Source organism: Pseudomyrmex gracilis, unplaced genomic scaffold (assembly GCF_002006095.1).
Source record: "Pseudomyrmex gracilis isolate BER0280 unplaced genomic scaffold, ASM200609v1 scaffold_218, whole genome shotgun sequence".
NCBI classification, from domain to species: domain Eukaryota; kingdom Metazoa; phylum Arthropoda; class Insecta; order Hymenoptera; family Formicidae; genus Pseudomyrmex; species Pseudomyrmex gracilis.
In genome coordinates this window covers 13,542-35,930 of record NW_018020802.1, presented here as the reverse complement: position 1 = coordinate 35,930, position 22,389 = coordinate 13,542, and the positions used below count along the sequence as shown (strand labels likewise).

Here is a 22,389-nt window from a genome sequence, read left to right as displayed (position 1 = left end):
ATAGCTAAAAATTTATAATAAAAAAAATTGCACACAGAATTTTTATTTTTTCGCGTAGTTTTTATTTCGACGCTTTTTTGCGCAGTTTCGTTTATGTTAAAACGCATCGAACATATACGCACTTTGTATGCACAATTTGCCGACTAGATTCGTCATAACTTACAAAGAACACAAATTGCGGACGCACTAAAAAATTTCAACGTGGACGCACAAAAGGATTCACGCTGCGAACTTTTATTTTTCACACATTAGTAACATGCGTGAAACGAGACGAACACGTGGCTTCTCGCGCTTGAAGCAAAGCGTTTCGTTGAGATGAAGAGCGTATATTGCGCTTACGACGGTGTTACTTTTGCTTCACATCCGTAGAAGTAAAATTATCGATCTCGCTAACAACTATTAGGTCGGTTAGCTCTGGACATTTGACGTATTGAAGCTGCTAGCTTCTACGATGAGAGACGCACCGTTGACACCTACCGACTGAACGAAGAGGATATATACGATCTTTAAGAAAATTGCTTCTCGTAACAAACAGTTATTGTAACTTATACGACAATAAGTTAGGTCAATAATAGTAATTCTCCCTCCGCCAGTTTCGCGCGTTTACACAAATGAAGCGTTCGTGAGGTACACACACACACATACACACACTTTATATGTCAATTATTTTAATAGTAAAAATAGATAATCTTCTGTAAATTGCAGCGTTTATTTTAATGACATAAATAGAAGACATGTGCAACTTGAAAAAAATAGGGTAAGTTAAAAGCATTGATGAGAGAAAGAAGAAACGCGGGGGTAGTTTCGCTTTCGCGGCGCAGAAGTGTTTCGACTATCGAGAGATGAACTTCTTCGGAAATAAATACTATAGACTCCATCGACGTCTTTTGCTTATGGTCGGCCTGTGGCCGTACGACGAGTCAATCGTCAAATATGTTCAAAAAGTATTGTGCAATATTATTGTAGGATACACGGTGATTGCTCAGGTAAAAGTGTTGCTTATACGGGAACATTTCTTACTATTTCAATCATAAATAAAATAATGTCAAATTTAGATCGTGAAATTGGAAGAGTTCAGACACAGCCTTAACGACTTGTTAACAGTTCTTTCTTTCTTATTCATTTGTTTAGCTTCCGTTCTAAAATATCATACGTTCTGCATCGTTGCTACAAAGGTGAGCCCATGTTCTTTTTTTTGTAGATAATTTGTAAATTTGTAAGAAATATTTACTTAAATATAAAAACAATTATTGTAATTTGAATACATTTTATTATATAATATAAATTTTTGTATAAATTTAATACAATTGTGTTTTTTAAATATATACTTACATAATACTCAATATATAAATATATACTTAAATATATAATAATACTTAAATAATAATAATACTTAATATGTAAATATATATATACTTAAATATATACTTAAATATATACTTACATCAACATAAATATTGAATTTTTATTTTCTATTTCAATCTCAAACGCGCTAGCGAAACAATCTTTGTAGCAAGAAGCAAGTGAGTGCGTTTATGTGATTGAATTATATTTTTTTCGCGAGCAGATTAGAGGTCTTATAGATCACGTAGAAAAAGACTGGAACATGCTCAAGGATAAGATGGAGATGGAAATTTTGGGGAGGTACACTTACTTCGGCAGTATTATCACCTCGTTAGTTGCAAGTAAAGAATCGATGTATATACGTAACTTGCAAAGAATGATCGTGACGAGCAATCATTTTGAAAGTCGTTTCTTTTTGACATTTCAGTATTCATTTACTTCATTGGCGTGGTAATGTCTTTCGTACCCTTCTTACCGATCGTTCTTGATATCCTCGCACCATTAAACGTCTCGCGGCCGCGACATTTAATGTTTCCGTGTGAATTTTTCGTCGATCATCAGAAGTATTTCTACGTTATCACATTACATGTGTCTATTTCAATCTTTCTGATGTTCACCACGCTGATAGGCACCGAAACATTGTTCGTGACGCATGTGCTGCACGCTTGCGGGATGTTTCGAGTCGCTAGGTAGATAATTAAATTCAAAAGTATAGAGTTGCGTCAATTCAACACCTTGGTCGGTTTTGATTTTGAAATAAACGATCGATGTTTCCTTGCAGTTATCGATTTGATCAAGCGTTTGGCAACAAGTTGTGGCAAGCGTATCCAGTCGAAAGTCGGGCTCTCATTGTTTACAAAAAGCTAATCGAGGCAATGCTTATTCACAAAAGAGCTCTCGAGTTAGTAAACTATATTAATTTTTTATCGTTAGTAAATAGAAAATTATCTGATTGATCGATTAAGTAATGGAATTAATTTTCAATTTATTGGGAAAACAATATTTCTGTCGAGTTTAAAAGCTAAAAAACTCGCGCACACTACAAATAAAAAAAATTAAAAAAATAAAAAAACCAGTAACGCACACCTCACAGATTTTATTCTCTTCAAGGTTTTCCGAGTTTTTGTGGTCCACTTTGGCTGTGTCGTACAGCATTCTGCTTATACTTGGTATCACGTCTCTTGTCATTCATCTTTTTTCTGTAAGTTATGTATATACAATATATCTGTTTATTACTGTACATCTTTCAGACAACTACAGTTTTGACAGGTAATAGTATCTTAATAATAATATTATTTTAACTTTTCTTCTAGCTTTTTGAAACAGTATTAGTCATAAGAGAAATAAACGAAATTATAAAGCTGAGTTTGTTCAGTCTCTTCCATATGATCTATTTATTCGTAGGTAATTATGTTGGGCAAATTCTGATAGATCATAGCACCGATATTTTTCAGAATGTGTAAGTAAATACATTTGTACGAGACAATGAGATTTTAAATACAAAATGACAAAGTTTTACGAAAAAAAATTGTGTACATGAATAATAATCGAAAATGAGAGGAATTTAAATAAAAAGATAGGGATAAAAAGATCCCCTATCTTTTTACTTAAACGTATAACGAACTCAAAATATATAATTTAAAGGAATTTATATGTGAACCAACTTTAGATACATTACACAATGGTACAGCGCTCCAGTGCAGGCGCAAAAATTATTGCCGATCATAATGCAAAGAAGTACGAGAAGTTGCAAGATGGCCGTAGGTGGCGGAATGTATATTCCGTCATTTGAAGGTTTTGCGACGGTAAACGTAACTGTATTTAATTTTGTTTTGTTATTTAGCATAGTTTAGATAATGCAAATTTATTCCGATCATCAATTTTTGTGTATAAAATACCTTTTAATTAATGTTATTGCTATTGAAAAATAAGTATGTAGTCTTTATTTTATAACGTGAATCTCTTGAATTTCAGCTTATGAGTATGACTGTATCGTACTTCACTGTACTGTGTTCGGTACGCGAGTAATCTTGCTAGCACGACAAATTTGTACTAAGAACATTGTAGTCACGCTGCAAATGAGTAGAACAGTTTTCTCAATATAATCAATTGACAAAATATCTTTGCGCTTGTATATTTATTATTGTATATGAAGATAAAAACCATTGAGCAACTTTTTTTTCACTTCTTTTATTTGTTTATTTGTACTTTATTTTTACTGTTTTTTTGTATGTTTATTTTTACCTTAATTTAATACATGTATCATTTTTTACTGTTACAACTACATAAATGCGAAACACATTTGACGGTTTGAACGACAATGAATTTCGATGAAAATAGTCTTCTCACTTGCGCTTGAGTCGATCCGAAGAATAATATCAAGTAATTTAGATATTTAAACAGAAGATTAATATTAATATCTTGCTGTCTCTTTTAAAACTACAAAGAGGTTTTCTTTTCCTAGACTACATTATAAAATAACATTATTTACAGTTACAAACAAATTAAGTGTAGTATAAAATAAGTGTGGTACCCACGCTACTCAAACAACTGGGCGCGATAGTTACCGCGTTTTGTATAGAACATAATGAGAAGAGAAACACTTTCAAAGTAGTGTAGTTTTTACGCATCTCTGTACCTCTTTGCTGTACCTTTTTATACGTGTATCCTTGATTTTGGCGTCATTACGCGCAGTTTCGTTTGTATTAAAACGCGTTGGACGTGCACACTTTTTATTTGCACGTTTCGCCGAATAGGTTTGTCAGAATTTACAAAAAGTACAAATCATAGACACAACTTTCTGAAAACTTGCAATTTGGAGGCACGAAAAGAAAATTAACGGCACGGATTTTCGTTTTTCACACATTAGTGAAACACGCGTGAAACAAGACGAACACGTGGTTCGTCGCGTGACGGACCACGCGGCATTGAGGAAAGCGTCGTCGCGACAAGAAACGGCATTCTATTGCGCCGACGTCGGTGCGCGCAATTCTTTTCCCCTTTCTGCGGGAATAAAATTATCGATTTTGCTTGGACAATATTCGGTCGGTTAGCTACGAAATCTAATGTAATGAAACTGCTAGGTTCACGGTGGGAGACGTACCGTTGATATCTGACGACTGAACAAAGAGGATGCGATCTCTAAGAAAATTGCTTCTTCTAACAAAAACTCATTTCAAATTGCGCGTCAATTATTTAATTCTCTCTCACGTGTAAGTTTATCGTGTTTTTATACCAATAAAGTGCTATTGTGAGATACAAAATTTATATGTCAGTTTTTTCTTAACAGTAGAAATGCGAATAATCTTTTGCAAATTGCGGCGTTTATTTTTCATTGACATATAGAAGATACGTGAAAGAAATACGATAAAATGAGAGCATTGATGAGAGAGAGGGAAGAAAAAAATGCAGCGGTAGTTTCGCTTTCGCGGCGCAGAAGTGTTTCGACCATCGAGAGATGAACTTCTCCGGAAATAAGTACTATAGATTCAATCGACGTATCTTGCTATTGGTCGGCCTTTGGCCGTACGACTGGTCGATCGCCAAATATTTTCAAAGAATATTCTGCAATATTATTGTAGGATACACGATGGTTGCTCAGGTAAAAGTGTTGCTTACGAGGAATTTTTTCTTACTATTTCAATCATAAATAAGATAATGTTGTCAAATTTAGATCGCGAAATTGGAAGAGTTAAGATACAACATTAACATCTTGTTCACAGTTCTTTCTCCCACATTAGTTTGCTTCGTTTACGTTATAAAGTATCAAACGTTCTGTATCGTTGCTAGAAAGGTGAGTTCATGTTTTTGTGTGTTTTATTTGTAGATATTTTATAATTTCTTACTTAAAATATATGTGATATAAACATAATTTGTAATTGAAATATATATATATATATATAGAATTTAATATGTATTATTTCTTAAACAAATTTAATATTAACAAACAATAATAACAAATATAAATATATATTAACAAATTTAATTTGGTTTTAAACATATACTTGAACCGCCATCATAAATACGAAACTCTTTTCACTATTTCGATTCTAAACGCGCTAGCAAAAACATTTTTGTAGCAAGTAAGAGAATGCATTTATGTGACTGAATTAATTTTTTTTTTTTTGCGAGCAGATTAGAGGTCTTATAGAGTACGTAGAGAAAGACTGGAACATGCTCAAGGATAAGAAAGAGGTGGAAATCTTGGGGAGATATACTTATTTCGGAAATCTCTTCACTTTTGGTTTTACAAGTAAACAATCGATGTATACGTAAAGAATATCGTGATGAGCGATCACTCTGTAAGAGTCGTTTCTTCTCAACGTTTCAGTACTCGCTGTCTTGGGTATCGTGGGAATGTGTCTCGTACCGTTCGTACCGAACGTTCTTGATATTCTCATGCCGTTGAACGTCTCGCGGCAGCGACACTTACTGTTTCCGGGCAAATTTTTCGTCGATCACCAAAAGTATTTCTATGTTATCACATTGCACGTGGGCGTTTCATTGTTTCTTATATTCATCACGCTGGTAGGCACCGAGTCGTTGTACGTTACGCATGTGCTGCACGCTTGCGGGATGTTTCAAGTCGCCAGGTAATTTAAATTCAAAAGTACAGTCGCGCGAAAATTAAACATCTTGATCGATTTTGTATCAAGCGAATGCTGTTCTCTTACAGTTATCGATTGGATCAAGCGTTTGACAACAAGGTGTGGCAAACGTATCCACCCGATAAACGGGCAATCATTGTTCATAAAAAGCTAATCGAGGCTGTGCGCATTCACAAAAGAGCTCTCGAGTCAGTATAATATATTAATTTCTTGTCGTTAGGAAATGAAAAATTATCTGTATGCTCGCGCATACGAATAATGAAAAAACATAAATAAAAAAAAAAAAAACAATAGCTCACAGGATTTATGTTCTTGAAGGTTCTCCGAGTTTTTGTGGTCCACTCTGGCCGTGTCATATAGCATTCTGCTTATGCTCGGTATCGCATCTCTCGTCATCCATCTTTTTTGCGTGAGTTACGTAGTATTAATTTATATGTAAAATATATTTGTTTGTTACTGTACATTCGAAAACTGTAGTTTTGGCAGGTAATAAATTTTTAATAGTAATATCATTTAACCTTTTGTTCTAGCTTTTCGAAGCAATTTTAATCATAAAAGAAATGAACGAATTTCTAAAGTTGAGTATGTTCAGTTTTGGTCATGTGTTTTACTTATTCTTAGGTAATTATATTGGGCAAATTCTGATAGATCATAGCACTGGTATTTTTCAGAATACGTAAGTGAATACGTTTGTACAAGACAATTTATTTTGAAAATAATGTCAAAAACAAGAGTTCGCAAGAAAGAATCTTGTACATGAATAACAATTATAAATACGCGAGGAATTTATATTTAGACAAATTTTTAGATACGGTACAAAGTGGCACGACGCGCCAGTGCAAGCACAAAAATTATTGCCGGTCATAATGCAAAGAAGTACGAGAAGTTGCAAGATGGTCGTAGGTGGCGGATTGTATATTCCGTCATTCGAAGGTTTTGCGTCGGTAAGCGTTATGCTAATACAAAACACGTACTTTTTAGTGCTGGCCGAGAGCATAGCTTCACTTAACTTATTATCTCATTTTACTTACTTTAGCATATTTTGGATAGTGTAAATTTTTTGTGATCAAATTTTGTACATAAATTCTTTGATTGTTGTTATTTTTGCTGAAGAATGAAATGTATAATCCTGTGTGTTATATAACGTGACTTTTGAATTTCAGCTAATGAGTATGACTGTGTCGTACTTCACCGTACTTTGGTCGGTGCGCAAGTAATTTTGCTAGTACGGAAAAAGTTGTAGTGAAAAAATCGTAGTCACGCTGCGGAGCAGTAGAACTATTATCAACTGACGAAAAATATCTTTGCACTTGTATATTTGATGTTTTATTTGAAGATAAAAACTTTACTGAGAGATTAAACATTCGAACGTTAACAAAACTCGTTGTTTTACATCACTTATCTCGCCAGTTTTCTTTATAAGCTTAGGTTCACATCAATATGTGATATTTTTCACTGTTAGGTTGCAACTGCACATGACTGCGTCTCTCGATATATTCACTCTTAGTTTTAAAACTACACTTCACGTAACACGTGCTATAGATTTTTAGTGAAGTGACGTTTCACTGGCAGTGAAACGTCTGACGGTCTAAACGAAAGTGTATCCCGATGAAACAGAAGTCTTCAACTGCGCTTGCGTCGATTCGAAGAAAAAATAACAATATCGGAAAACTCGGCTATAGACACGGAAGATTAATGTATCTTGATTGCTGTCGCTCTTAAGAAAACTGCGGATCGTTCAAGTTCCCCTTTTCTTCGTGTTTTGTTACAACAAATTACGAGTAATAACGCTACTCGCGCGTACTCGGATAATTGAGCGCGATAGCCGTAATTTTGTGGGATATTAAGTGAATAAAAAAAACATCTCGAGAATATCAACCCCCGTTGTTAGATCAATTTTTTTTTTTTTTTTTTTTTAATATTTTCCGCGCGAAAAACACAGAACTGCTTCGGTCGTTGTCGAAGATGGATTTTACTCGAGGTGGCTACTATGAGCTCAATCGCTTGCTCTTGTTGTGGGTTGGTTTGTGGCCGTATGATGAATCGATACTCAAGCGAGTTAAAATACTATTGTCAGCTTTCTTTATTGTGTCGTGTACGTTCACAATGGTACGATCGCGGATAAATATCAACTGCGCACATACTCGCTTCGCTTGTATCTTTCTTGTTTTATAGATATTCATTTGTATTGACATCTGTGACAAAATTTCTCATTTTTCTATATACATTCGTGTGTTTTCGAAATTTATTGAATTTTATTACACACAATTTTTTGCAAAATATTTTTTTCCCTTGTGTTTGTTGTTTTATAATTTGAGTCAAACCGAAGCGATCTTTTTACATTTTTTTTATTCAATTATGTTCTCTTATATTATATATTTACACGGATAATATGAAGATCGCTCGTAGATGGCGAAGATAGTCACGTCGAAATACGATCCGATAATTGTGCTGAGAGTTCTGTCGTTCTGCGCGCCGAGTCTGATCGTCACGGTGAAATATATTACATTTTTGCTGCTGCCCGCGAGTGTAAGTACGCAACATGATTGTTTTCCTGTTTCAGATTGACCTCAAGACGGTCCTATTTTGACTTATCTGTTTAATTGGAAAAAATTATTACTGCACAATTTTATTTGCGATATTTTTTGTACTTACGATATATCCGAGTCTCTTCCGACATTCACGTGATGTCAGAGATTAGTTTTTTTTTTATATATATTTATAATACAAACGCGTTTGTGTAGCTAAAGAAACTCATGAAATTGGTTGAGAATGATTGGAACGTGTTGAAGGACGTGAAGGAAATCGAAATGATACGAAGATACACCCACGTCGGACGACTGTGCACAATTATTATTACAGGTACATGATAATCAGATTAAATAATGAAATTTAAATACACACATCTCGTAACACAACATAAAACACTTTGGAATTTTTCCTGCAACAAGAATTACACGTATAAACAGAAATTTAACGCTCAATATAAATGTTATTTATTTTTTTGTATTTTTTTCATAAACATAAAAAAATAAAAATAAAAATAAATTATCTATATAAGTTAATATCGTAAAGAAACGCATATAATCCTAAATCCTAAAAATTCACGCGCAATTACAGTATTTGGGTTTACATCCGCGATCGCTCTGCTGATGACCGTGTTATTTCCGGACATTCTCGACATCGTGGCGCCTCTGAACGCTTCGCGCCAGCACCGACTTCCCATCGACGTTGATTATTTCGTCGACCAGGAGAAACACTTCAAGGTCATATTCTGCCACATGTACATAACGATAGTCATATCCATTGCAACGGTGCTGGCCACGGAATCGCTGTACGTGGCGTACGTTCACCACGCGTGCGGAATGTTCAAGATCGCCAGGTGAGAGAGAGAGAGAGTCTCGATTGATTTTAGAGAAGAGACTTTTCTTCCCCATTCATTTGTGGCAAATTTCGAACGTTCGGCACGAACGATCTCCTCCTCATTCCACAGTTACCGATTGCAACACGCCTTCGATCTGGACGATCAGCTGCGATGCGTGAAGAGCGCGACGATCCACGCGAGAATAAGCGCCGCAATAGATATTCACAACAGAGCCCTTCAGTTAGTACACGCGTCGCTCGTAATCGCTGAAACGCCATCACGCATGTCTGTCTGGTCACGGTTAATATAATTTTCACTCATCACGTATCAGAGAATACACGCGAAGAAGAGAAATTTCTATTCTATCTTATCAATCGTGATACGATTTTTGTTTCAACCTCGTTAGCTCTTGTCTTGTTTTTTTATCATTGAAGGTTCTACGATCTCTTGTGGTCTAATTTAGCGACGTCCTATTTTATTCTGATAATGATTGGAGTCGTGTCGCTGAGCATCAATTTTTTTCGCGTGAGTAACAAACGTTGTTTGTCGCGATACTAAGATTTTTGTGGAATACGCTGTCGTGCGAATAAAAAAAAAAAAAAAAAAAAGAGTAAGACAGAAACCCTCCCCCCGCGGGTTTTCTTCGTAGGTTTTTCAAGTACTCGTTACCACAAGAGACATCGACGAGCTGTTGACATCCATTTTGGTTGTCGTCGCTCATTTCGTTTACATATTTTGCGGCAACTACGCCGGACAGGTTTTCATTGATCACAGCACGAACATCCACAAGAACGTGTGAGTAAACAAAAAAAAAAAAACATCAAATCGCCGGCAACGATACGAAGTTAAGAACGATACAAAGAATTTAAAGATTTATTTACTTGACAATGAAGAGAGAAATTTAAAAAAACAAAAATCAAATTCTTTGTATTCTTTTAACCCTTTGCACTCCAGGCCTTTTTCGCGCGGCGCCCCAGCAACTCCAGACGTTTCGCAGCTCTTTTGATGCATTTCTTACCAGTGACTTAAAATCATTACACACACAAATTAATGTATAAAATTTTAATATTTTATATATCTCTACACCTTTACAAACATAATTGAGAGTCACCTCTGGAGTTGCGGCATCAAACCACATGGTGAGTGAAAGTCACCACTGGAGTGCAAAGGGTTAATATTTTCTAAAACAACAAAGATATAAACAAACAAAGTTTTTTTTTTAAAGTAACACGCGCGCGATTTGAGCGAAATTGCAGATGCGACACCCAATGGTACCGCGTGCCTCTGCAGGAGCAAAAGCTGATACTGTTGATTCTGAATCGAAGCATGCAGAGCTGCAAGCTGATCACCGGCGGCACTTTTGTTTTATCGCTCGAAGGATTTACCTCGGTAAATATCGGCGACGATCACGCGTCTGTGTTGTCACGATCAAGCGTGCTATAATATCATTTTTTCTTGTTGCAGCTTCTCGCCACGTCGATATCTTATTTCACGGTGCTGTCGTCCGTGCAGCACTGACAACGGCAAATCGCGAGAATTATAATTGCGCCCGTCCGTGTCAATTTATCACGCGTACAAAGATCACATCGTGCAAACTAGCTGACGCGTTGCATGACGCGACTATTTTTCCCCCTCGGCGAAGTGTTCGGTTCAGGAAACCACCATGCTCTCACACACATTTCAACCGACACGCGATTGACGTATACCGTTTGTTTATACAATACACCTTTGCGAATTATGTTAAACTTTTTTGTCTGAATTTTCTTGTGCTCTTGCACTGGATTTATTAATTAATTACTCGATTGTGAAACTTTTCTTTCCGAAACTGCTAGCAGTTTCTTTTGTCACATTTCTAAATGTTTGTGCAGAAACTTGTAACTTTTTCGACAATACAAAGCTTGTGTGCGAATTGCACGCAGAAGATACAAGACGTTGTTTAAAACAGAATTTTTCTTCGCGAAACAGAAATTACCGTCGTCGTCCGTCGACTGTCCGCGCGAAAATGACTCCTCGTCGAGCTCCCGCAAAAAATCCGCGGAGAGTGCGCGTGCGTCAATATAACTCGCACTCGCAAAGAGAAAACGTTTGCGATATTACAAAAACGACGCTTAATCGATCGCCCGCCGTAATTTCAGTAATTCGACATGTAACAGCAGTCGAGTACGTAGGCACGAAAAAATGTAGTTCTTTTTTTCTTTCACTTCTCGATTACGAAGCAATTTGGAGAAATAACACTCGCTATTACATATATTGTGTACAAAGCATTTTTCTTGCAACCCGATATATGGAAATATTGTTGGAAGACAATAAACCATTTGATTAAAGTGTAAGTACGCCGAAAGTCTCGCGCCCCGAAACGCAGTGGCGTTTCCCGCGTTGTACGAAATGGACTCCAGTAGCGATCGTTACTACAAACTCAATCGTATGTTTTTGTCGGCTATTGGTCTCTGGCCGCATCGTTACATTGTGTTGCGGCAACTTCAAGGTATTTTATCGTCGTTTATTCTAATATCGGTAACGTCACCCCAGGTATGGTCGCTCTCACTTGTTGATATTTATCTCTGCATGAATTTTTCTCGAAATTTCACGTGTTTTACCAAATTTTGTTGTTATCCGATATATTTAATTACCGCATTTCTGTAGACAAAACGTGAACGTTTTTTTAACGAGCGTGTGTTATTTCCAGTTAATAAAATTGATCACGATAACAAAGTACGATGTGGACGTCGTGTTGACCATTTTATCGTCCGCTTTGCCGTTCATGTTATTCACTGTAAAATATATCACTTTTTATTTCGTCACAGAGAAGGTACGTGATATTTACTAATTATCAGAGAGAGAGAGAGAGAGAGAGAGAGAGAGAGAGATCGTTGTACTATACAGTATACATAAATGTTGTACAAAACATATAAAATGTACATATATTTTATAAATCGCAATACATCTTACAACTTTTTCTTATTTTTTGTATAACAGAAATAATCTCATGTCGAGAGTAAATTACTTATTGAAAATTTATCGATAACAGGCAAAGGCGTTAATGCGACAAATTGAAAGCGATTGGAACATGTTGAGAAATAATCACGAGCTTGAGATAATTCATCGATACGCGAAAGTGGCAAAACTGTCCACCACGTCTCTAGCAAGTAAATTAATATAAAATATGAAAATATTATATCGATCGCGACGACGATCATATCGTGATTCATTATCCCAGATGAAGTGAGTTTTGATTTATTTCAGCATTGATCTACGTGTGTATCGCCACGGTTATCGTCATGCAGTACATCCCGATTTTTCTCGACGTCGTTGCGCCAAGTAACAAATCTCGACAACCCGAATTATTGTTTTCGGTCGAATACTTCGTCGATCAGAGAAAATATTTCCACGCGATTCAATTTCACTTGGATGTCGGATTAATCGTCGCCGCGACGACAATTCTGTCCACCGAGTCGTTTTGTTTAGGACTTGCGATACACGCGTTCGGAATGTTCAAAATAGCCAGGTGCGTATTTTTGTCAAAAAAAAAAAAACCGCGCTGCGATTCGAACAAGTGGAGTGTGTTGGTTTTAATTTTCGTTTATTGCGCGCCTAGTTATCGCATGGAGCATATAATCGATGAAAACGCGTCGAATACATTTACGGAAAAGCATCACGACTTTCACAACAACGTAGTGATTGCTGTGAACGGTCATCGAAAAGCAATCGAGTCGGTATCATGAATTACACACTATTTAAAAATTATTTATTTGAAAACTTATCAAATCAAACTTATTATTTTTTAAAATCTTTATTTATAATTATTATATCGTAGATAAATTGATACGTGTTAACCTTACGAGTAATTTACACACACACGTAATATTGTTTTGCAATTTTATACAAGCTTCAAATATTCGCATTTTTGTATTCTTTTCGCTTTTGCTAAGATTTTCTGAAATTGTCAAGACAACCTTTGCGATACCTTACTTGGCTTTAATATTACTTGGAGTGACTTCGACCAGCGTGAATCTATTTCTGGTAAGTCGCAGTTTCTTTCAATGAAAAAAAAAAAAAAAAAAAACAATAAAATTCGCGATTGTGCGTGAAAAATTATACATCTATATTGACTTGTTGACAAGCAGCTCCTCCAAGTGTTCATGACGTCGAGCGCAGTGAATGAACTATTGAGATCGATCGTGTTCGTCGTTTGCCACTTCATCTACATGTTTTTGACTAATTACGCCGGACAGAAATTCATAGATCACGATGACGATGTCTACAAGACGATGTAGGTGACGCACAAGTTGAATATCACAGAGTGCACGAAAAAAAAAAAATATATATATATACAATATATATATACGTACAGGGTGTCTGAAAAATTTGAAAAAGCCAAAGTGTGAAAATATATTGAGTCTGAATCGAAAAAGCATTTATTATTTTGCAAATTTCGCAATATTTATCAATTAATTAATGTGAGCCAACGAGCGCGTGTGAAGCAAGAGGTTTCAGACTATGTAGTGCGTGTACGATTTTCAGTTGAATATCACCGTGAAAATCAGCTGATCGCAAAAAGTTGCGTCACACACCGCTTGGTTGCTCCGCTTCTTGTTGTTGAGGAAGATTGCACGAGATAAGCCATTTTTCTTTACAACTGAAAGTCACACACGCCTACGGATTGTCCCGACCATTTGCTACTTACGCGCTCATTGGCTCACATTAATTAATTAATAAGTCAATAAATATTGCGAAATGTGACAAATGACTTTTCTTTACAGATCAATCTATCTTCGGCTTTGTCAAAATTGCTCAAACACCTTGATTATATAACGATTATTATAATATAACGTTTCTGCAATTACTGAAGATGCAATGTGCAGTGGTACAACGCGCCTGTGCGGACGCAGAAACAGATATTGTTCATTATGTTAAAAACCATACGAAGTTATCGCGTGGACGTCGGCGGGCTGTACAGTCCGTCGTTAGAAGGTTTTACTGCGGTAATAATATATTGTGTAATAAATAAATTTGTATGCAGTGTACACAGAAAAATCGCGTACAACACTTGAAAATTGTTCCGTTTCAGCTCGCAAGTGCGTCGCTCTCCTACTTCACCGTTCTCTGTTCAATGCAAAAATGACGAAGATACTTGGTGTGAAAATATATACTTACCGAGACAAATACCGTTAAACGTTGCCATTGTTTAGTATTTATAGTATTGGAGGGTGTAAAAATACAAGAATGAGAGGGTCACGGTAACGCGGTTGCGAGAGTTTATTTATTTTTTTGTTTTTAGAGTTGTTACGTACACGTTTATAGAATAGAAGTTGCTGTTATCGAGAAATGCTGTTTCGAAATAACGACACCGTCTTTCCCACTTCCCGTTGTCTCTCCGATGCGCGTGCGCGACCTCAGAAAAAAGAAGAGAGTATAGAAAATAGAAAAGCCTCATTAACTCCGCACTCCGCAAATTGCAATAATGTGACACTTATAGTCTATTTGGAAAATAGAGCAGTGTATATCCTCTCGAAGAATACCTCGCACTTTTTTTTATGTATTCTAAATTATAGCATTTTTCACATCCTGAATTTCTCACGTGCGAATGTACGTATTTTACAAATTACTCGAGTATACCTTTTACCTTAATAACCGCGCAACGACGTAATGTTACGAATAAGAGAGAGAGAAAAAAAGTGCCGATTAAAATAATTCGTTCGAACGTCGTCGAGCGAATAAGTGCGAAGGAAGAGATGTGTATAGACACAATAGAATCTTTAGTAGCGTCTCAACCGTCGTCGACGAGATGAAGTTTCCCGAAGAGCAGTATTACAAACTCAACTACGTTCTTCTGTCATTGGTCGGGCTCTGGCCATTTGACAATTTTATCATCCGTCAGATTAAATTCGTACTGTCGGTACTGCTTTATGTATCAATCATATCCGCTCAGGTATCTACTTGTTTTTTTTTGTTTTTTTTTGCGATTCACCGTCTTTATTCTCTTAATTTCGAATCTCGAACAAATCTTATTGTTCACATCGAATTCTTTAGAAACGGAAGAAATATTTTAAAATAAAAAAATATCACTCGTATTTGGGAACGAGATTTTTTTTGTTTTTTCAGTTGGCAGCGATATTCGTTTCGGAATACAATCTCGATTTTATTCTGGCTGTACTGTCCACCGACACGCTGATAATAATGTGGTTCGTAAAGTACATCACCTTTTATGCCATCTTGGACAATGTAAATCTAACAATATCTCACTACGATGTGAAAATTAATGTCGTGCGTTCATTCGATAACATCACCGTGTCGCCAATACTTAGATAAAAGAACTGCGAAGTCAAATGCGAAATAACTGGGGCACTCTGACAGACGACTACGAGATCGATATAATGCACAAGTACGCCAATGTGGGTAAACTGTTTACGGTGTTCATAACATGTGAGCGATGGTGCATTTACGTATTACACACATCAGTAATATAGCGATTGTTAATAATTATCTTACTTCTTAAATTATTCTTTTTTTTTTTTTTAGTTTGCCATTAAAATAAAAATTGTTGAATTTGAGAACACACTACGTGTTAAATTTGATTTTTTTTTTTCATATAAGAAAATATTGTTAGTATTTTCTAAATGAGTAATGATAAGAACCATAATTTTCCAGCGCTTGTTTTTCTCGGATCAATTTTCCACGTCTTAACCCAATACATTCCGAGTATACTTGACATTGTAGTACCGTTGAACGAATCTCGTCCGCGCAAGCTTGTAATAATGGCGACATATTTCGTTGATCAGCAGAAGTACTTTCATATCCTGGCGATACACACGGGCAGCGGAATGCTTCTCACAACTACGACCGGATCAGTTGCCGAATCGTACGTGTTGGCGAACGCGCTTCACGCTTTCGCGATGTTTAAAGTTGCTAGGTAAACCGTAAGTAAAAATATTGTAGGTACGTGTTCATTGATCATGTCGCATTTGTTTATAAATTTGTTTGTAAATACACATTAGTAGAATGAGTATTGAATAAATACAATATTGCAATTACATTGATGCTGATAGATAAATAGTTTTGTCGAATATTGTTCGATTTGTTGACTTGACGAAATTTTTCTCTAGATATAGAATGAAACGCATAATAAGTGGAGACTCTCTGCAATTGTGTGCGTCTGAAAAGTACGCTGTATTCCGCAACAGACTAATTGCCGCGGTGGACAGCCACAAAAGAGCGATTGAGTCGGTATTACTTTCACTGTGTTGTCTCTTTGAAAAAGCAATTTCGAGTTTTTTGAGATAATTTGTTTTTGTTTTTTTTTTTACTTTCTGTGTGTTGCCTATATTCGTTGATGCGCCGACAGATTTTCGGAATTGTTGAGAATAAATTTCGGACGACCGTATTTATTTCTGGTTTTATTCAGCGTGTGTTCTTCGAGCATTAATCTCTTTCACGTAAGTAGTAGTACGTCAAAGCTCGGACGTTGGTCCAACACATGTCGACAGATCGAGACAAGATTGCTCTTAACCAAAATTTCGCGCTTGCAGCTACTCACGGCTGTGACCAAGCGAGAAATCATCGAGGCTATTGAATCGACCGTATTTATATTCTTCCATCTCTTGTTCTTGGTGTTGGGAAATTTTGCCGGACAAGAGTTCATAAACGGCGATAGTAGCGTTCATCGAGCGATGTAAATGTGTTTCTCGCAACAAAAATTCAATTTTTACTCACAATTTTATACGATTCAAAGATTTATTTTTGCAAGGACGTACTAAGGGATTAATATTATTATACTTTTGTTTGTGCAATCGTAGATGCGATACGCAGTGGTACGATGCTCCGGCGAAGACTCAAAAATTAATACTGTTCTTGATACAGAAGACCACAAAAACGTACAAAGTTGACGCCGGAGGATTGTTCAGTCCTTCTTCAGAAGGATTAGCTTCGGTGAGAAATCGCAATTATATTCGTTAAAACATGATCGTTGCATCGTGTTATAAATGTTGTTCTCTGTATTACAGGGGCTCAGTTTGTTACTTTCCTTCTCCATGGTTTTATATTCCGTACAGTAACGTTTATGAACATTTTCATTTCTCTCAATATAGTTTCGACGGACAACTAGTAAAAATGTAGGAAATATTAATTTTTATCGCTCGAAAAAGATATATATGTACATATATACAAATAAAATAAATGAGACTATGTTAAAAATATGTTTTAATACACGTAAAAGAGTTTATACACGTATATGATATATTCTACTTACAGTTTCATATTATTTATAAAAGAAACGGATTTACAATCGCCCTGCGTTTTATTTTTCTCTCTATTTTTCTCTCATCAATTGTCCATTCGTTTCTCATTGCTTCCGAAATGTTTCAAGACGCACAATGCACGTAGGCAGGTGCGCGCAGCATTGTGTTCGATTCACGAGGAAATACGGACTGCCGGTAGGAAATGCCGCATTACTCACTGCGCGTGCTTGAAAAAAAAAAAAAAAAAATAGTCTTTCTCAGTGCGCAATAACAAATTGCAATTGCAGATTACAGTAATTTACTCGTCATGTCGCACTCTTTCCGTCGCGGGACGGCAACGTAATCATTTCTTTCGAGGGAAATATATCGTTTTTTTCTCTCATTTTTTTATATTCAATTACTTTAAACTTTGCAATTTCTTTCGCGCTTATAAAACTGTATTTGCGAATTATGATACGTACTTTTTTCTTATCTTTGCTATTATTCGCACTACGTCATTGCCCTATTCGTAACACCTGAATTATTTTGCGAGGATAAAATAATTACGAGAACCAGAAGTACACTGGAAAACAATATTTACGTGAAAATTGGAAGTAACGCGAGTGGGTGGGAAACGTCTATAGATCTTGAGTTTGTTCAGTAATGTTTCAACAGTCAACCGGAATGAAGTTCCCCGAGGAACGGTATTATAGACTCAACTATATCTTTCTGTCATCGATTGGGCTCTGGCCGTACGGTAATACCAGCGCCAGTCACATACGATTTGTACTGTCAACACTGATACACATATCGTTTCTATCTTTTCAGGTATATGTGCTTTGTTTGTAAAAGATTAGATTTAGTCGTTAGATCCTTAGCTCGTTGCTCATGTGTTTTACAAGATAAAGTAATACAAACACACACACACACACATACACAGTAATACTTAGAACGAGTACTCTTTACACACGTTTGCGTTTTTTTCAGAATATAATCATTTTTTCTTTGAAACTTTACGCGGACTTTTTTGTCTGCATATTCCATCTACGTGAACAATTGATTTATTATAAAGTTACATTAAAGTTATATATTTATTTATTTATGACACTTGTGTGACATCAAGTGTTACTTTCGCAGTTGACTAAGATACTTGTTTCGGAATACAGTTTGAATGTCGTTCTGGACGTGATGTCCGCCTATTTACTATGCTTAGTGTGGATTTTTAAGTTTTTTGCCTTTTACGCTGTCAAACAGAACGTAAGTCTCAACGATATCTTACTCGATCGTAAAAATAATTGGTAGAATGTTTTTGTCAAAACTATTCCGCATTTTATTGTACGATAACGCGTGTATACTTATTTTACATAAAATACACACGTATTTTGTTAATAGATAAAAAAATTCCCGAAATTACTTCGGAACAACTGGAGCGTTCTGATCGACGATCAAGAAATCAACATATTGCGCAAACATTCCAGTTTGGGCAAACTGTTTACCATAATCATAGCAAGTATATATATATGTACACATAAGTTACGCGTATTTTTTTTAAATGATATTTACGCGACTACGTGACGTATCTTACAATTAAATATAATTGCGTACGCAATTGATTGGAAAAATCTACTTTGGAATTAATTCTAAAGTTTATTCGAATTAATTTATTGTTCAATGAGACGAATTTTACGTTGAATGATTGTTCTTGAACTTAGTGACTCAATGAATTCCAGCGTGCGTGTATTCCGGAATTCTTATCTTTGTACTGGTCCAATACGTGCCGAGTATACTTGATATCATAGTACCACTGAACAAATCCCGTCTGCGCGTGTTTTCCGTTCGAACGGAATATTTCGTCGATCAACAGAAATACTTTCACATCCTAGCGATGCACATAAACCTCGGATTACTACTTTTAGCGACCACCGGAGTGGCTACCGAATCGTTTGCTTTGGCAAATTCGCTGCATAGTTTCGGAATGTTTAAAGTCGCTAGGTAAATCGGTGTATCGTATAGTTAGTCGACGTTGCATATACATTACAGTCAATACGAGTCAATATGTTTTTGAACGCGATTGCACGGAAAGTCCGAATTCGATTCCTGGCCAAGATTTTTTAGACTGCAAGTTTTTTAATTTTATAGGAAGGTAATTTTATATATTTAAGATGCAAATTAAGTATCTTAAATGAAATTAAGTATCTTAAATTTTTGAAGTGAAATCTCAATACAAAGGTTTAAGTGTATTGATTCAAATACACGTTTATAAAAATATATTTGCCCATCGAGCATATTGATGTTCGCATTGACTGTATATATAAACTATTTGCTAGTTAAACACGAGCTTAAATGTTAGTATACATAGTTTTTTTTACTTTTATTGCACCACAATTCACTACACAATATGTGTCTTATATCGTTTTTTTAACAGTTACCGTATAAAACACATACTAGATGAAAATACAGCCAAATTATGCGACGCTAAGAAAAACATTATTTTTCACGGCAGAATATTGGCCGCGATAGACATTCACAAAAGAGCGATGGAGTAAGTAGATACATATAAAAAAACATTACATTTTCTACAGCGTACTCGTGTTGTGTTCCGTGATCGAATAATGACAAGGTGCGTGTTCCCAATAGATTTTCAAACTTGTTAGTAGACAGTTTCGGACTGTCGTATCTGATTATGTTTGTGCTTGCTTTATGCGCGGCGAGCACTAATCTTTTCTACGTGAGTTTATGACAGTTTGCGAGCTTTGGCGGACTAACTGCATTTACCGAAAACGTTCTTGTACTTCCAGGCGTTTCGATTAATAACACTGAAGCAGAGGATACTAGATATTGTTAGATCTCTCGTATTCGTATTTTTTCTTACTCTGTACTTGGTCCTGGGCAATTACGCCGGGCAGGAATTTATGAATTGCGACAATCACGTCTACCGATCGTTGCAAGTAGCAAGCACTACATGTGTTTTTATTTTAATCGACATACATATATATATCCGAATTATAATTAAAAAATTATAAATATTCTTATAATTATTATAATTGATTATTATTGTTATAATTTATGTAGATGCAACACAGCGTGGTACAATGCCCCAATAAAAACGCAGAAGATGATACTTTTTCTGATACAAAAAACCACGAAAACTTACAAAGTCAATGCCGGCGGTATGTTCACTCCCTGCTTAGAGAGTCTAGCTTCGGTGAGAAGAAATCGCGTCGTAAACTGAGATAATTATCGTATCGCGCGCGACATATACCGAATAGTATTCTCTATTTCTTGTTTTTGTTTTTCTAGAGCGTGAGCACGATTCTCTCCACCGTCACGGTTTTCTGCTCTGTACAGTCATAACGCCAACCACGAGCGATGCGTATCTCAAAAATTTTCCGGAGATACGTACTAATGAAAATTTGGATTTAATTGTACGAAGAGTTTTAATTGTACGAAGAGTTTTAATTGTACGAGAAGTTTTATTGCTTGTACAAGTAGAAACATTTCGAGTTACATTTTTTGAGTATTGTAGTCGCAGAATTTATAGTTCTATTGTTTTAATGATGTTGCGTGGAAAATATTGTTAAAGATGTAATACTGGATAATTCAATATTCTCGCTTCGAACTGTCTTACTTTTTCTTGTCGGTAGTTAGCGAAGTATTTGTAGAAAAAAGTGCGGTTTTATAATTATTCTTATCATTCATTTCCCTTGCTTTCTCCATTGCTTCCTCCATTGCTTCTACCACGTTCGGAAATACAAAATAAGTGAGACTGTCATGTACTATGTTGTGGGTTCAAGTGTGAAAAAAATACTACATTCTTTATTGCGCATGCTTTGAAAACAGAGAAACGGTCTCTTTTGATATGCATAATTGTGAATTATGGTAATTTACTCGGTCTATCGCGCTGGTAGAATTACAAAGTAGCAATTTAGTTATTTAGAGTTTTTTTTCGAGGGATATACATTGTTTTTCTTATTCTTTCCTTTTTATTTATTAATTGTAATTATTCTAAACGGTACACTTTTCTTCCCGCGTATGAAACTGTTTTCTCAACTTCAAATTACGATATACTTTTCTTATCTTTATTGTTATATTCGTGCTATCGTTATACAGCTATTTACAACGTGTTGTCCGGAATAAAAAAATTATCATACAAATTATACTAGCAAAAAGATATTTATGTAAACGCGAGGAAGCAACGTAAGGGGAGGGGAACGTCTATAGACCATAAATGTGTTCAGTGATGTTTCGACTGTCATCCAGGATGGAGTTCCCTCCTTATATGCGATACTATAGACTCAACTACGTTCTCCTGTCATCGATTGGACTCTGGCCATACACTAATCCCAGAATTAATCAAATACAATTCGTGTTATCAATATTGATATATATCTCGTTTATATCCGTTCAGGTATGTGCTTTGTTTAAAAAATTGCTTTTGTTATTACATAAAACGATAAGCGTTACCACATTACATGTGCTTCACACAATTAATACCTAATTATAATACAATATTTTTTGTTACATGTAGTTTATACATGTTTGTGTTTCTTCAGAATATAATATTTTTTTTTATATGTTTAAACAGACGTTTTCTGTATAAAATTTATTCATAGAAGAATATACGTGAATTAGTACACTTGTAATGACAAGTGTTTTTTTTTCTAGTTATTAAAATTATTTATTTCGAAATTTAATCTCGACCTTTTTCTGGAAGTGCTATCCACTTGTATTGTAGTTATAATGTTTGCTGTTAAATATATTAGTTTTTATGCAGTTATGCAAAATGTAAGTAATAGAATAAGAGATTAATGTACACTAATTTACAATAATATGGAATTTTTATTCTATATTGCATGTGTGA

At 35.5% G+C, this 22,389-nt stretch overlaps 3 protein-coding genes across 3 annotated transcripts; all 3 read left to right on the top strand.

Moving 5' to 3' along the window:
- The first annotated feature begins 842 nt into the window (after nt 1-842).
- LOC109858667 lies at nt 843-3,372 on the top strand. Its single transcript, XM_020436161.1, has 6 exons — nt 843-986; nt 1,568-1,685; nt 1,772-2,033; nt 2,126-2,245; nt 3,014-3,149; nt 3,319-3,372. Exons 1-6 carry the CDS (start codon nt 843-845, stop codon nt 3,370-3,372), a joined length of 834 nt encoding a protein of 277 aa, XP_020291750.1.
- Nucleotides 3,373-4,933: 1,561 nt separating this feature from the next.
- LOC109858666 lies at nt 4,934-10,833 on the top strand. The gene is made up of 13 exons (XM_020436159.1): nt 4,934-4,945; nt 5,018-5,137; nt 5,479-5,596; nt 5,675-5,936; nt 6,020-6,139; nt 6,270-6,360; nt 6,482-6,627; nt 6,760-6,895; nt 8,361-8,480; nt 8,696-8,813; nt 9,072-9,333; nt 10,572-10,704; nt 10,780-10,833. The coding sequence occupies exons 1-13, from the start codon at nt 4,934-4,936 to the stop codon at nt 10,831-10,833; spliced, it is 1,692 nt and encodes a 563-aa protein (XP_020291748.1).
- Nucleotides 10,834-11,700: 867 nt separating this feature from the next.
- On the top strand, nt 11,701-13,037 carry LOC109858665. Its single transcript, XM_020436158.1, has 5 exons — nt 11,701-11,844; nt 12,002-12,124; nt 12,344-12,461; nt 12,559-12,820; nt 12,911-13,037. Exons 1-5 carry the CDS (start codon nt 11,701-11,703, stop codon nt 13,035-13,037), a joined length of 774 nt encoding a protein of 257 aa, XP_020291747.1.
- The last annotated feature ends 9,352 nt before the right edge of the window (nt 13,038-22,389 follow it).

What these genes read in the sequence shown, in the direction of transcription:
- LOC109858667 (XM_020436161.1), top strand. Translation starts at nt 843, where the DNA reads ATGAACTTCTTCGGAAATAAATACTATAGACTCCATCGACGTCTTTTG. An exon ending in GATACACGGTGATTGCTCAG is followed by an intron (nt 987 to 1,567) that starts GTAAAAGTGTTG and finishes TTTCGCGAGCAG; the next exon opens with ATTAGAGGTCTTATAGATCA. An exon ending in TATCACCTCGTTAGTTGCAA is followed by an intron (nt 1,686 to 1,771) that starts GTAAAGAATCGA and finishes TTGACATTTCAG; the next exon opens with TATTCATTTACTTCATTGGC.
- LOC109858666 (XM_020436159.1), top strand. An exon ending in GGGATGTTTCAAGTCGCCAG is followed by an intron (nt 5,937 to 6,019) that starts GTAATTTAAATT and finishes GTTCTCTTACAG; the next exon opens with TTATCGATTGGATCAAGCGT. An exon ending in ACTGGTATTTTTCAGAATAC is followed by an intron (nt 6,628 to 6,759) that starts GTAAGTGAATAC and finishes ACAAATTTTTAG; the next exon opens with ATACGGTACAAAGTGGCACG.
- LOC109858665 (XM_020436158.1), top strand. Translation starts at nt 11,701, where the DNA reads ATGGACTCCAGTAGCGATCGTTACTACAAACTCAATCGTATGTTTTTG. An exon ending in GTCCACCACGTCTCTAGCAA is followed by an intron (nt 12,462 to 12,558) that starts GTAAATTAATAT and finishes GATTTATTTCAG; the next exon opens with CATTGATCTACGTGTGTATC. An exon ending in GGAATGTTCAAAATAGCCAG is followed by an intron (nt 12,821 to 12,910) that starts GTGCGTATTTTT and finishes TTGCGCGCCTAG; the next exon opens with TTATCGCATGGAGCATATAA.